Source organism: Malassezia restricta, chromosome III, assembly GCF_003290485.1.
Source record: "Malassezia restricta chromosome III, complete sequence".
Classification (NCBI taxonomy): Eukaryota; Fungi; Basidiomycota; class Malasseziomycetes; order Malasseziales; family Malasseziaceae; genus Malassezia; species Malassezia restricta.
This window is the reverse complement of record NC_040195.1, coordinates 1,163,907-1,177,950: the sequence shown is the minus strand read 5'-3', so window position 1 is coordinate 1,177,950 and position 14,044 is coordinate 1,163,907. Positions and strand designations below refer to the sequence as shown.

The 14,044-nt window shown below is 51.3% G+C and overlaps 10 protein-coding genes across 10 annotated transcripts; 5 read left to right on the top strand and 5 right to left on the bottom strand.

Moving 5' to 3' along the window:
* Positions 1–3: 3 nt before the first annotated feature.
* On the top strand, positions 4–376 carry MRET_2342 (uncharacterized protein; the record flags this gene model as incomplete). The annotated part of the gene is made up of 2 exons (XM_027628969.1): positions 4–198; positions 224–376. 2 exons carry the CDS (start codon positions 4–6, stop codon positions 374–376), a joined length of 348 nt encoding a protein of 115 aa, XP_027484679.1.
* Positions 377–441: 65 nt separating this feature from the next.
* On the bottom strand, positions 442–1,121 carry MRET_2341 (uncharacterized protein; the record flags this gene model as incomplete). Its single annotated transcript, XM_027628968.1, has 2 exons — positions 442–1,047; positions 1,074–1,121. The coding sequence occupies 2 exons, from the start codon at positions 1,119–1,121 to the stop codon at positions 442–444; spliced, it is 654 nt and encodes a 217-aa protein (XP_027484678.1).
* Positions 1,122–1,222: 101 nt separating this feature from the next.
* On the top strand, positions 1,223–2,266 carry MRET_2340 (uncharacterized protein; the record flags this gene model as incomplete). The annotated part of the gene is made up of 1 exon (XM_027628967.1): positions 1,223–2,266. One exon carries the CDS (start codon positions 1,223–1,225, stop codon positions 2,264–2,266), a length of 1,044 nt encoding a protein of 347 aa, XP_027484677.1.
* Positions 2,267–2,281: 15 nt separating this feature from the next.
* Positions 2,282–3,445, bottom strand: MRET_2339 (KH domain protein; the record flags this gene model as incomplete). Its single annotated transcript, XM_027628966.1, has 1 exon — positions 2,282–3,445. One exon carries the CDS (start codon positions 3,443–3,445, stop codon positions 2,282–2,284), a length of 1,164 nt encoding a protein of 387 aa, XP_027484743.1.
* Positions 3,446–3,590: 145 nt separating this feature from the next.
* MRET_2338 (glucose-6-phosphate isomerase) lies at positions 3,591–5,252 on the top strand (the record flags this gene model as incomplete). The annotated part of the gene is made up of 1 exon (XM_027628965.1): positions 3,591–5,252. One exon carries the CDS (start codon positions 3,591–3,593, stop codon positions 5,250–5,252), a length of 1,662 nt encoding a protein of 553 aa, XP_027484744.1.
* Positions 5,253–5,278: 26 nt separating this feature from the next.
* MRET_2337 (HMG (high mobility group) box protein) lies at positions 5,279–6,106 on the bottom strand (the record flags this gene model as incomplete). The annotated part of the gene is made up of 1 exon (XM_027628964.1): positions 5,279–6,106. One exon carries the CDS (start codon positions 6,104–6,106, stop codon positions 5,279–5,281), a length of 828 nt encoding a protein of 275 aa, XP_027484737.1.
* Positions 6,107–6,279: 173 nt separating this feature from the next.
* MRET_2336 (5'-nucleotidase) lies at positions 6,280–8,673 on the top strand (the record flags this gene model as incomplete). Its single annotated transcript, XM_027628963.1, has 2 exons — positions 6,280–6,317; positions 6,345–8,673. 2 exons carry the CDS (start codon positions 6,280–6,282, stop codon positions 8,671–8,673), a joined length of 2,367 nt encoding a protein of 788 aa, XP_027484738.1.
* A 16-nt stretch (positions 8,674–8,689) lies between these two features.
* Positions 8,690–10,630, bottom strand: MRET_2335 (Bacterial low temperature requirement A protein (LtrA); the record flags this gene model as incomplete). Its single annotated transcript, XM_027628962.1, has 1 exon — positions 8,690–10,630. The coding sequence occupies one exon, from the start codon at positions 10,628–10,630 to the stop codon at positions 8,690–8,692; it is 1,941 nt and encodes a 646-aa protein (XP_027484735.1).
* Positions 10,631–10,784: 154 nt separating this feature from the next.
* On the bottom strand, positions 10,785–11,909 carry MRET_2334 (transferase CAF17, mitochondrial; the record flags this gene model as incomplete). The annotated part of the gene is made up of 1 exon (XM_027628961.1): positions 10,785–11,909. One exon carries the CDS (start codon positions 11,907–11,909, stop codon positions 10,785–10,787), a length of 1,125 nt encoding a protein of 374 aa, XP_027484736.1.
* A 303-nt stretch (positions 11,910–12,212) lies between these two features.
* On the top strand, positions 12,213–13,997 carry MRET_2333 (SNARE associated golgi protein; the record flags this gene model as incomplete). Its single annotated transcript, XM_027628960.1, has 1 exon — positions 12,213–13,997. The coding sequence occupies one exon, from the start codon at positions 12,213–12,215 to the stop codon at positions 13,995–13,997; it is 1,785 nt and encodes a 594-aa protein (XP_027484741.1).
* Positions 13,998–14,044: the final 47 nt, after the last annotated feature.

Genomic DNA, 14,044 nt, shown 5'->3' with positions numbered 1-14,044 from the left:
GACATGCCTACGCATAGGAGCACGAAGCAGGCGCTTACAAGCAAGGATGCTGCTTCACATATTAGGAAATACATCCGAGAGCGATGCTTCCAACAAATCCAAGCCGATCGCCAGCAAAAACGCGAAAATTCAATTTCTAAACTTAGAAACTCGATCTGGTTTCAGGAGGAGCCCGTGGATATCGATATAAGCTATGAGGTATGTATGTATTCACTTATCTCAGGATTTCGGACGCATTTTACATGAAGAGTACAAACGTGCTCAAGCTCAGCTGGAGGAACAAGGTACCGCTGAAATGGGCGAGATGAATCTCGATGCTCTTATTGAATTAGAAGATGAAATTATAAAAGAAAGAGCTCACCTACAGCATGGATAGTTATGTATATTAGGACACAAACGAAATAATGGATGTATTTTGATAGTCACCATCGAGTAGAGCCATTAGTACATGCCCCCACCGTAGCCACCGCCCATGCCGCCGCCCATGGAACCACCGCCCATGCCGCCCATGGAGCCGCCGTTCATGGAGCTACCGCCGTAGCCACCGCCGCCCATGGAGCTTCCACCCATGCCGCCCATGGAGCCGCCGCCCATGGAGCTACCGCCGTAGCCACCGCCGCCCATGGAGCTTCCACCCATGCCGCCCATGGAGCCGCCGCCCATGGAGCTACCGCCGTAGCCACCGCCGCCCATGGAGCTACCGCCGTAGCCACCGCCGCCCATGGAGCTTCCGCCCATGCCGCCCATGTGGTGACCGCCGCCCATGCCGCCCATGGAGCCGCCGCCCATGGAGCCGCCGCCCATGGAGCCGCCGCCCATGCCGCCGCCCATGCCGCCGCCCATGGAACTACCGCCCATGCCGCCCATGGAGCCACCGCCCATGGAGCCACCGCCCATGGAACTACCGCCACCACCGTAGCGGTTCTTTCCCATAAAGTTGCCAAGGAGGCCCATCAGCATGTTCGACTTGCCGCCGCCATCACCAAAGGAACCGCCGCCCATTCCACCTTGGTCGTCACTATTCTTATTCATGACCTTTCCAAGGATCTTGGCATTAATCAGCTACAACATACCTTCTTTCCCATATTGAGCATCTGAGTCTTATCTCCAAAGCCGTCCATTTTGATGATCGCGCGTAATGAACACGCAGGAAAACCAAGAATTTCCCCGAAGTGCTTCCGTTATTTTTATTTGCTGACGTCATACAACACGCGTCTTGATTATGATCCGCGCGTCCAAGCGTGGCAAGACGCTACGGAAAGAAGCGCGTTTGCCTGCTCAGGAGCTGGCCGACTTCAAGAACCTCTTAGCATCACTAGAGTATGAAGAGACATGTGACGTAGGTCAACAGCTAAGCGTGGATGCCCGAAATCGGCGTCATATACAGGCAGCTCTCTCTGACGCTCTTGTTCACCCAGAGCCTTCTGATTGGCGACAATCACTGGGCGAACATGCCTTGGATGAAATTCGGCGGCGTCCTATGCTATTATGGCCTTTAAGTGCTGCAGATGTACCTTCACCGAATTGGCTCCTATCTGAAGAGGTAGCTGCCTTGACGAAAGAGCACCTGAACCCATATACCCAGGGCCAACTGTGGATCGCCATCCAAGCGTGTCTTCATACAATCCTATTGCATATCGCCTGGTCAGAGCCTGCCTCTATCTCGACGGAATCTTTGCAACGTGAAGTCAACAAGTGCAAGTCCAACCCGGCCATGTACAGAGCGGATGCACTTCGCACGTTTCTCCAGTACCGACATTGGAATCTAGACCGACATTCTAAAGCTCGAACATTGGACTGGCGCGATATTCTTCAACACGCCTTGGCTTCCGAGAATGCAGCACTTGTTCACGCTGCTGAACAGGTATTGGAACTCATGTCGTCTTTGTACCATGCCCATCCCCGCGAAGTGCATCTGGAAAAGCGAACGTGGCTGATAAACAATACACCCGATATTCTCCAGCGCGCATCTCTGCTTCGACGTGCACGCGATCTCGATGTTTCTTACAATGTCATGGACCATGTCTATGAGTCGATTGACGGGTCAGACCCCCTGGCAGACAAGCATGATGCTTGGAAACATGCAGAGGAGGCCTTCTTATGGGATAGTGATACCACGTCAGACGCTGCATCCGACACGTCGTCAGAAGCTACATCGGGCGATGAGTCCGACGATGTGGCTCCAGAGCCACCTGCTTCTATTTTTCAAAAACGCGCGCATCTATCGCCCCCGCGAGCGGCAAAACGAATGCGTCGAGGCTTTTGAACTATGAAGTACAAACTAAGCACGGTGCTCGGGCGGTACGTCTTGACCACCTTCTTCTTTCGTGGGTCGGCGACCATGGTAGTTTACGAAACTCTGTTCCCACTTGACGTAGTCGCGCCAATACTGCTGCAAGGCGGCCTCTTCTTCCTCGTCCAGAGTAGCTGTATTTGCCTCAGCCTCCGGTGCAGGTGGCTCGGGATCGGCCGGTGGCTCATCGGTAGGCGGCGGAGGCGGCACGTCATCTTCAGGTGGGGGAGGCACTTCGGCACTTTCTGGGGGTGGTGGGGGCGCTGGGTCACTTGGAGGTGGCGGAGGCACATCATCGTACGTTGGCTCAGGCGGTGCTTCTGTCTCTGACTTGGAGGCATCGTGAGCACCCATCGCAGTGCGCGCCTTTTTCCATTCCTCTGTTACCGCATCCACCAAGTCAAGTGCCATCTCTTTTGCACGTCGTACTTGCAACGACTCTGGGCCTGAAAGATGGATATGCATGGTTTCTTGAAGCTCTCGACCAGTATCACCCTCCAAGTAACCTGATCCTCGGCCCTTGATCTGCACGCGCACGCGCGTCTCATGCTGTATATACTTGACAAACAGACCGGAGGGACCGACAATTTTGGCACGCACATTAAAATTGCGGAGTGGTTCCAAATTGATGGGCACTATTTCCTCGTTGGATGCGCGAGGATCGTTGCGATGCAGGCGATCGTCAAGGAGCGGAGGCAGGTCCTGGACCATCAGATTATTGATCCGCGCAATACAACGATTCAAGCTCTCACGCGAGTCAGCAGTGATGTGCAAGTACAAGGGCGGCTCATTGGGCCGTATCATGGTACGGTCTGGGTACCATGTACCTCGTGTGTATACACGTGCACCAGTTTCTTGCCGCAAATCTTCCTGTGTCTGGCCTTTCGTCAATAGATATCTATTCCTGTGATCATTGATTTCAATGTCGTGTGTGAAGGCACCATCTGGCGCGTCTTCATCTAGGTCAGGGTGGCGTACGAGCGCGCCTGGCGCGGCCGGGTCTGGCTTGGCAAATTGAGCGGCGATGCGAGCAGCAGCAGCAGCAGCCATCTTAGCAGCTGGTCGAATATCATTGGAACGTGCGACAGTACCATGAGATGCTGCATTGGACTCTGTTGTCGGCCTGTCCCACTTGCTCTGCCGTTCCGCCATGACGATGCTGAAAAGAAAGCATTTGCTCGCTGGGCGTTCGATGTGCATACTTCCCCGTCGCTCAAGGCGCCTCCACTTGAACCCAGGGTGCGTGCGTGTCGGGAAAAGTTGACGCACGGGACTCGTTTTGCCAGCCTTCCTCAACATGTCAGCCACCCCCAGTTTGACACAGCTGCCTGCCTGGAATGAACTAAAGCACCTCTACGATACTAGGAAAATCAATCTTCGCGAGGCGTTTGGTTCGGACAAGGATCGCTTCGCAAAGTTCTCGCAGCACTTTACGACACCGGGTAATGACGTGTCGCTTTTGCTGGACTACAGTAAGAACCTGATTGATGAAGAGATCTTTGGCAAGCTTATCGATCTTGCCAAACAAGCGAATGTGGCAGAGAAGCGCGATGCCCTGTTCCGTGGTGAGCACATCAACACGACGGAGGACCGTGCTGTATTGCATGTGGCGCTTCGCGACCTGCCAGGCGATCTGAAGCTTTCTGAGCCCGGGGTCGACGAAATCAAGCCTGAGCTCGAGCACATGCATGCTTTTACGGATTCTGTGCGCTCTGGAGAATGGAAGGGATACACGGGCAAGCCGATCAAGTCGGTCGTCAACATCGGTATTGGCGGTTCGGATCTGGGCCCCGTGATGGTCTGTGAAGCGTTGCGCGCATACTCGAAGCGTGATCTTGAGATGCACTTTGTATCCAACGTCGATGGCACGCACATGGCCGAAGCACTTCGTCTCTGCGATCCCGAAACGACGCTCTTCATCATTGCTAGCAAGACCTTCACAACGATCGAAACGATCACCAACGCCGTGACAGCGCGTGACTGGTTCTTAAATATAGCCAAGGACAAGGCGCATGTCTCCAAGCACTTTGTGGCTCTCAGCACGAACGAGGCTGCTGTGACGGAGTTTGGTATCGCCAAGGAAAACATGTTCCGCTTTTGGGACTGGGTTGGCGGTCGTTACAGTCTCTGGTGTGCAATCGGTCTGAGCATTATGCTGTCCATTGGCTATGACAACTTCAAGGAGATGCTGGACGGTGCGCACGCGATGGACATGCACTATTTGCAGACGCCCCTGGAGGAAAACTTGCCGGTGATTCTCGCTGTGCTGGGTGTGTGGTACAACAACTTTTTCGGCGCACAGTCACATGCCCTGCTTCCTTATGATCAATATTTGAACAAGTTTGCCGACTACTTCCAGCAGGGTGATATGGAGTCCAACGGCAAGTTTGTCACCAAAACTGGCGAGGCTGTCAACTATCAGACGGGTCCGGTCATCTGGGGTCAGTCAGGCACGAATGGGCAGCATGCCTTTTATCAGCTCATTCATCAGGGCACGAAGTTGGTGCCTTGCGACTTTATTGCGCCTATTGAGACGCTGAACCCCATTGGCAAGCATCATGACATTCTCTTGTCCAACTTTTTCGCTCAGCCCGAGGCGTTGGCTTTCGGCAAGACGGAAGAGGAAGTCAAGAAAGACCTGGGCGATAAGGCCTCCAACAGAGAGCTGCTCAAGAGTAAAGTGTTTGTTGGCAACCGGCCTACAAACAGCATCATGGTCCAAAAAATTACGCCGAAGACGCTTGGTGCCATGATCACGCTCTACGAACACAAGATCGCGACGCAGGGCTTTATCTGGAACATCAACTCCTTCGACCAAATGGGTGTAGAGCTGGGCAAGGTTCTAGCTAAAAAGATCCTGCCACTGCTGGAACAGCACGACCCATCACAGGCCTTGTCGACGGGCCACGACTCGTCAACGGCTGGTCTCATTCATCATTACCTGTCGAACCGCAAGTAGGACGAGCCGCTATTTTATATGTAGGTCTACATCGAAGACGATGCCTTGTACTGCTCGATGCGTCTCTGGTACTCCTCCTTCTCGGCACGAGCACGAGACTCAAACGGCTCTTTCTCAGCAGCACTCAGCGACTTCCACTGAGCGCCAGCCTGTCGCGCAAAGTCGGTGACGGACATGCTGCTCGTATCGATCGACGCGCGCAGATCCTGGGCGAAGAGGAAGAAGGCCGACATGGGCCGCTTGGGCTCGTCAGGGGCAGAGATATTTCGAGGCACAGCTTTCTTTCCATTCTTGCGCTGATAGTTTAAGAACTGGTTTTGACGCCGAATATCGTCCGGAGTCAGGCTGTGCTTCCACGCCTCCAGATCCTTCTCATATTGAGCCACATGCTTAGCATGCAGCTGATCAATACGTTGACGCTCCGACTCCGGCAGATTCTTCCATTCGGATCCAATGGCAGATGATACGGCAATCATGTCCAGTACACTGTTGCCATTACGACCCGTCTTTCGGAACTCGGGCTTGTTCTTAAGCTCTTGCAGACGTTCCATGAGGTAAATCACAAAGCGTGAGCGCCTCGTAGGCTTTCGATCGTATGGGAGAGGCAAAAGTTCACCTGTGTTCTCATCACGCCGCTCCCATGGCTGATCCTTCTTCTTCTTCTTGGGAACATCTCCTACCTTTTTCGACGCTTTCGTCTTGCTGGTCTCACGCTTTGGGCGGGATTCTGCCGTACCCTGGCTGGGTACCGCATATGATGTGCTGAAAAAGCGAGATTCCCTCAATGCTTTTGGGAAAGCAGTCGAATAGGCGAGGAATCGATGCGCGCCCCATCTCGGAAGCAAAGATAGCATGGTGAAGCAATGGACGTGGCGATTGTAGCTGCGTCGTGGAGGCCAAACAAAAATCACGCGCAGCCACACGCGGCAGTGCATCCGTCCTGGGGTGACACCATTTTCACGTGACCATACTGACCGCGCACAGACATTCGATGACGGTGGGCTCGGCGTGTAACTGATACCTAGCCATGTCGCGAATAACGATACCTCTCTTGCATTTTAATGAGTGTGTGCCGCTTGCCTAACGTGTCAGTGTATACCGAGTGCGACAGAAATCATCCAACGGGGGCACATTAGGTGCTGATCAGTTTGCTGCGTTGATTCACGCACTTCGCTCAAGGTGGGGCGAACAGGACCAAGCATGCCAGCGACCCGTGCCGGACAAGCCCTTTGATTGGAGCAAGCATGCGAAACGTGACAGAAATGGACTTGTGCTATTTTCTGGTGACCTATTCAATCCCTCGATGGAGAGCAGCATCACACGTGGTGCGCACATGGTACCTGTTATCAATGCCATGCAGGTCGATGCAGCCGTGCTGGGAAATCACGACTGGGACTTTGGATATCCACATTTGCAGCGTTTGCTGAGCAAAACAAACTTTCCTTGGCTGTTTTCCAATGTCGTCGATGCTTCTTGGCGGGAAGCGAACAACGATGAGTCTCATGACGATCTCGATGAGCGTGACGAACAGATCGAGACGACGCTACCCTACTTTGTCATGGATGTCAAAGGTGTCCGTATCGGATGCATTGGATTGGTTGAGAAAGAATGGCTCGATACTGTACCAGGGTTTCCCAAGGAATTTGAATACAGAGACATGGTCCAAGTGGCCCAAAATCTCTCTCGAGAACTGCGCGAAGGCAAAGAACAGTGTGAGCTCATTCTTGCTATCACACATTGTCGTCTTCCGAATGATGTCAAAATTGCCCGTGCTCTTGGAGCTGTATCCCATACTGATCCTGCGCAGCATGGTGTCGATCTCATTCTAGGCGGTCACGATCATGTGTATTACATTGGTCGAGGCGCGGATACCTTTTCAGGCGATTCTTTTGACCAAAAGATTCCTGGCTCGGAAGACGATAACAACTCCTTTATAATTAAAAGTGGTACAGATTTTCATGACCTGAGTGAGGTCAAGCTCACTCTTTCTGAACCACATGACAATGCTGTTCGACGACGCACAATCGAGCGACTGGATGTACATCGACACGTCACTTCTCCCGAACATGCGTCTCTTCCTGAGTTACAGAAAATGCTTGATCAACTGATGTCGCGTATTTCCAAGTCTACGGAGCAACCAGTGGCCCTCACGATGAATGAATGGGATCTGCGTTCTAACAAAGTCCGGACAGACGAGTCAGGCATCGGCGATTTAATCGCTGATATCCTGCTTATTTCTATGGAGCGTGAATTGCGGTCTCAGTCTGAAAAAGAAATGGATGCCACAGTATCAGCCGGTGGGCGCATGGCTGACTGCTGTATCATATGTGGCGGTTCGCTCCGCAGTGACAGCGTATTTGGACCCGGCGTCATTACACTGGGCAACCTAATCGAAATTATGCCGTTCGAAGACGCCATTGTTGTTAAGGAACTTCGCGGGCAAGATATTTGGGATGCTCTGGAGAATGGATTTAGTACGTATCCCAAGCAAGAAGGTCGATTCCCACAGGTGGCGGGTATGCAGGTGATATGGGACTCGCGTCGTCCACCGGGCAAGCGTGTCGTAAGCGTTCACCTCCTGAAGCAGCCATTTGATGGCGCAAATGAATGCAGCACGCACTTACGCACAAAAATTCGCAATATGTACAAGTACTCGAAGGACCAAGAATCAGTCGATGACGATATTGTCATGGTGCACCGTGAACAGCCGCAAATCAAGGAGCCTTTGGATCTAAATAAAACATACAAAGTGGTCACGCGCGACTACCTATCGCAGGGCAACGATGGCTACGAGGCCCTGACCCGCGGGCGCTATATTGTCGACGATGAACTGGGCCAACTGATGTCTTCAATTGTACGCAAGTTTTTGTTAGGTGCTACGTATATCTGGCGCTGGAATCAGCTCCGAACGCGTCGCGAGAGTGCCAGTGAGACGTTGCCATCCAGTCCCGACACCAGTATGGACTCGACTGCCTCTCCTGTGCGTCAATCACGGCGCGCGTCGCTTTTTGAGCATCTATTTGACAAGAATGCGCATGACCGGTCACACTTGTCTCTCAAGACCGATTCGGCGGTGCAAAGAGCCTACAATTTGCGCTTACAGCGCTCCAAATCCATGATGCTGCACGCTGACCACAATAGCGCGTCGCCTTCTCCCAAACGCCGCAGGTCCATGTCACCAAATATGCTGAGCCGCCTGGCCCATTATCCACTTGTCGTGGATCACACGTCAACTTCCATTCGTGACGCATTGTTTGTTGCTACGCATGAGCATCACTCCCACTTTGATACAGCCTCGCGCATAGACACGAGCGTTGTGCTCGAGCCAGGGTGCAGCCAAGAAGATTTGGCTGTAGTCATGGCTCTCATTGATGGACGCATGAAAGATTTGGCCAGATGTGAGTCTCAAACATCGGCATAAGTTTACGTATCTACAATTATGTGCAATACGCCCAGCGTTGTCCGGCGCTGAGCTCCTTGACTTGCAAGTGACCCAATTCGCCCTCCATACCCACGTCTTCCTCGCCTGTCTCCGCCAACGTAAGTCCCTCATAAGGGTGCCATGACAATTCACGTTTGAGACGCAACCTATTCGCCATCCGCGAAGGGCGAGTGGCACCCATGGCTTCAAGCTCCGCACGAGCACTTTGCATTGCCTCAGAAGCCTTTGGATCACGTCGGGCTCGACTGCTGCGCTTGGCACGGTGAACCAGCGCTGACCCATGCTGATCGTAACGCCGCCCCACGGCCCCCACCTTGGTGATGGTCTCGAAACTCACCAAAAAAAACAAGAGTGCCGTATTCACACCCAAAAAGTCAATTGTGTCCCAATTTTTCCGCATCAAAGGCAAAAAAAAGATGATCAAGGCCACGATAAACCTGAGCGAAAGTCGGCACCACCTTGGAAGAAGGGTGCTGTTGTGCTTGTCAAGGTTTCGATGAAGCAGACCAATGATACCCACGATAAGCAGGTACACAGCGCAGCTACCGCTCCAGAACCAAAGGTATCCATTGGACTCGTCACGAAGGTTAATCAGTTGTGTCAGTGAAGAACCAAGCAAAATCAGCGCTGCCGTCAGTGGGAAATGTAATGCTGAAAACATTGAAGATGTAATGGCATGTCGACGGAGCGCGTGCTGAAAGGTTCTGGAGGAATCTGCGTCATAGTATAGCCAAATAATAAAAAACGAGCAACAAATGGCCAACGAACTTCGGCCAAACTTGTCCGTCAAGCCGTACTTTTTCGATGCTGTGAAAGTAGAGCTTACTATCATCTCACCCGTGGCGACGATGACAAACTGAGTCGTTCTCTCCATGGCATGTTCGAGCGATAAAGCAGGGATATATAGCCGACGGCCGGTCCTCTTCTTGGTATAATAGTTCAAAGTTCTCACCGTGTACAATACCATGAACGAATTGAGCATTTCCAAAACCATACCGACAAACATAAGGATCAAAATAAGTGGCGCAGACCAAACGAACATAATGGGTATGTATATCGTTGACACAATCGTGCGTATAGCTGCATTTGTCCACATAGAGAGTCGGAAATTTGGCAGCATCCAGCCATAAAAGAGATAAAGCAGGATACGAACCAGACGAAGCACAAGATAAAAAGCAATGGCTGCGTGTATAGCATTTTCATAGCCATCGACAAGCCAGTAACCACTTCCCAAGTAGAACGCGAGACAGGAAGTGTCCTCGCAAGTGGATTCTTCCAATGCACCTCTTTTATGATGGTATCCGTGCTTGGGTGTACCCAAATCTTGCGGCGAAGCAGCATTTTTGATTTGGAGAGAAGCAGCATTTGCGGAGAAACCATTCAAAAGAATCATATAAGCAAGAAGACCAATCCGCTCCTTGACGTCGTCCGTACCTGAAACATTCAGGAACGTACGAACATCCATCCAGATGGACCACGTGGGAAAGTATTCCAATATGAATTTGAGGATGTTGAAGCCTGTGGCCTCCGAGGTGGCAGTCTCAGCTAAAGTGTGCGCAATTCCTACAAAGAGCAGGTCAAAAAACAGTTCAAATCGCGACGGGATACGTTCGTCTTTTTCGCGATAGACGCTGCCTTCGTGGATCCATTGTCTAACCACTGGTTGTTTGAATAGATGCCCAAATTTGACAGGCACATCAAATCCGTGCGTATCGATATGGCGTGACACTTTACCATCCGTTGCTTTTTTTCCATGCACGAGATGGAATATATCATGATGGACGTTCTTACCTTTCTCGCCCTCGGTTTCCGCGCAAGTTGGTTGTTCGGCCTCATCATTGAAGATAGGTTCGAATGTATTGGGATCAGCTACACCTTCTGCGTCAATCCATCCTGAATCTACTGTTGGTTCCTGATCCGTATCTTCAGAATGCATCACAAATCGTGAGTGCTGAACAAGTCGCAGGAATCTGTCAAATTACTATCCAACAAAAAAAATTGCACTCTCCATTACAACATCCGACACCTTGCGCACACACATGCAGTTTATTTAGATTACGCTCAATCTACATAAACACGCGAGTTTACCATCACTGCTTCCACCAACTAGGTCTAAAAGCATGCAGGTATAAAGTGGTTCCATCGGGGGCCTCTGTGACAAGATTTGGATGCTCAGCCTCTCCATTTTGGGCCTTGTCGACATGCTCAAAACGAAGGATAGCAAGGCCAATATTATGGATTCCACTCAGGAACTTGCCAGCCGAGCGTGATCGAGATGGTTTAGATGTTTCATTGCTTTCTAGGCTGTCAGGCTCCTTGAGGCGCACATCAGCGTCGGGGTCCGGCAACTGGATATTTGTGCAGGTATCAATTTCCAGGGGTGGAGACAATTGTGGCGGTTCTGTGCTGAATGAGACAGGCATAATGCGCTTGCGCACTAATCCAGTGAAAAACGTACGGGCAGTAAGCTCTTGGCCAATGTAGCATCCCTTGTGAAAGTCCACGCCTTGCATATAATCAATACAGCTCTCCAAAGGAAGGCTTGATCCCATATGTATGTCCTGCGCCCCCTCTGGTACGCCTTGAGAAATACGATGTATGGTATAATCTGTGTCTAGTGCAGTTGCCACATTTTCCCAAGGTAGCGCACGCCCTTTGGGTACAACCACTCGCCACCCCATATCAGGTGTGCGAATGTCTTTGAACGCAAAAGAGGCAGGTTGTGTGTGCAGGGCTGTCATATCCAGAGCTCCTTTTCCCCACACTTGAAAAACATCCCATTGACTACTCACATCTTTGATTTGAAACTTGGACCGGAGTTTAAAGCGGCGTAAGAATGTGATTAAATCCTCCGATATGGTGCCGTCTAACTCAACGAGCACACAAGGCTCTTGGGCAGTTGGTATCATATGAACAAAGGCATCCGCCATTACCCTTCCTTGAGGATTTAAAAAAGAGGTATAAAAAGCATTTTGGCCCTGCTTGAATGATTGAGACATGACACACTCTTCAAGAGATTGAACATTTTTCGTCATGCAACCTTGCAAATATTTCATCACATCGCGTCCTTTAAACTCATAGAGTGCTCGATGTGGAATGCGACAGCCATGAAGCGAATGAGGTGTTGCTGTGCTTAGGAGCCGATGTGTTGCACGAAGTGTGAGTGGTATACTCGACACCCATGACCTTAGCATTCTGGAATTCGGCTGATTCATCTCGCGTATGTGAGAACGATGGGTACGTTGGACCTTGTGGAGGCTTAAGCGCCAGACGCATACTTGCTTGGCAGACAGGCTGACAAATTATGCCACGGCGCATTCCGCGGACTTGAGCTGCCAAATAAGCCTCGGCCGATCGGTATGGGTGACGATTGCGGCAAATCAGTGCTTTTCGCATGCGGGAGGAAGCCCATGTATTCAAAATTGGACCTGGTACTGCAGGAATTCTACCTCTAGCGGCTCAACCCTGGACCTTTTTTCCTCCACGCTGCGACGTGTTTGAATACGACACTCGCGAATATGGATGCGGCCCGGGGGCCAGTTCTACCTGGACCAAATGATGGACGCTCGCGTTCACCATGGAAGCGGATGTATGGAAGGCACATGGTGGCGTCCATCAATCAATTGGCAGATAGTGCCTTGACCATGCGCTCTTTTTCTGATATATCGCGAACCGATGATTTTGATCGAGGTCCTGGTACACCCGATGTAATTTTACATTATGGTCGGCGTCCTGGGAGCCGTCCACGCTCGTCTTCTTTGCTTAGTGGCAAGTCAACTCCGCCCGACGTTCCTGCGGTTCGATCAGACACGCCTTATCTGTCGAAGCAAGAAACAATATCCCTCGAACCCGTCGCAAGTGCATATGCATCCAACGAAACTAGCCGAAACATGCACCTAGTGATGCCATCTGCTCGACGGGCTTCTGGCATGATTTTGAATGATTGCAGTCCACCTCTTTCACCAGTGAATGGCGAACGTCCTATGAAAGGCTCGGGAGCCATACAAGAATTCGCTAGATTTACTCCATTCGACTCACAAGACCTTACAGTCTCGCCACAACCACAAGCGGTCCATTTTAGCGGGGCACAAATGGATGCCTCGAAGCATGAGACGCCGTGGCCTGAGTTATGGAGCTCCCGTTCAAGACTGCCGAGTCCACCAAGCAGCCTAGACTCTGTGGCACCTTCACTTTCTTGGAGCCTGAGTAGTCCTGATGAAGAAGCTGTATCTCCCAATGCCGATTCAAAGTCGTTCCTGTCATATAATGGAATGAATCGGCTATGGAGTTTCTTTTCTACCTCAGGTGCGTCACTAGCACGAGCCGATATCGATCCTAGTTCTCGGTCTTTTTCTTGGAACATGCTGGCACCTCACGCCTTCAAAGTTGTACTATTAGGTCTTCTTTTCTTGGGAGCTACGTTTGTATTGGGTTTGTGCCTCAGTACGCTTCCACTTCATTTCCCCACTCATTTGACGAGTCTCACGCTGAGTGAGATGCGCGATATGTGTCAATCTTTACGCACATACGCATCCAGTTCTTATGGCGCGATGATCCATGTGTTCCTCGTGCTCACTACGTTCTTTGTATGGAAGCAAGCTTTCTGTGTTCCGGGCAGTCTCATTACCAACATCATTTACGGTGCTATGTACGGTGCATATGCTGGCGCATTCTTTGCGTCTATCTTCACAGCGGTGGGTGGTGTGTTGTGCTACCTTCTTGCGGCGCCATTTGCAGACCTTGTGACGGTCTTTCCTAAGCTGTCGAGACCGCTGCAATCGATGCGTGTCGCACTCCAAAAAGTGTCTACCAGCCATGATTCTGCCGTATCAGGCGATGACCGAAAGCAGAAGAACAGCCTATGGACATACCTCTTGTTTCTGCGCTTACTTCCTATTGTGCCATACGGTATGATGAACATTGCATGCGGTGTTCTTGCCGTTCCCCTCCTTCCTTATGCCGTGACGATGGCCATCGGCAGTATACCATGGAACTTTTGCACTGCGCAAGTTGGTGATATCCTACAAGATGTGGCCACGGCTATTCAACAGAGCACTGCTGCCTCATCTAAGCAAGCCGGAACTAATGTTGCTTCTGCGTCTGGTGGGTCCAGCATGCTGGCGTCTGGCACTCTGACCATTCTTTTTGAGCGCATTTGGACATGGGACATGATAATCAAACTCGTTCTCCTAAGTATCGCGAGTGCACTGCCCTTGTTTTTACAGCGCTACTTGGATAGCCGCAAAGTCCATGAGCACGATGCGTCTGAAGAAGGCACGAGCGGCTTGGACCCCCGCGAATAACGTCTCACCATTGAGTCACTCTTTATGTATAGCTAGCAAATATACCT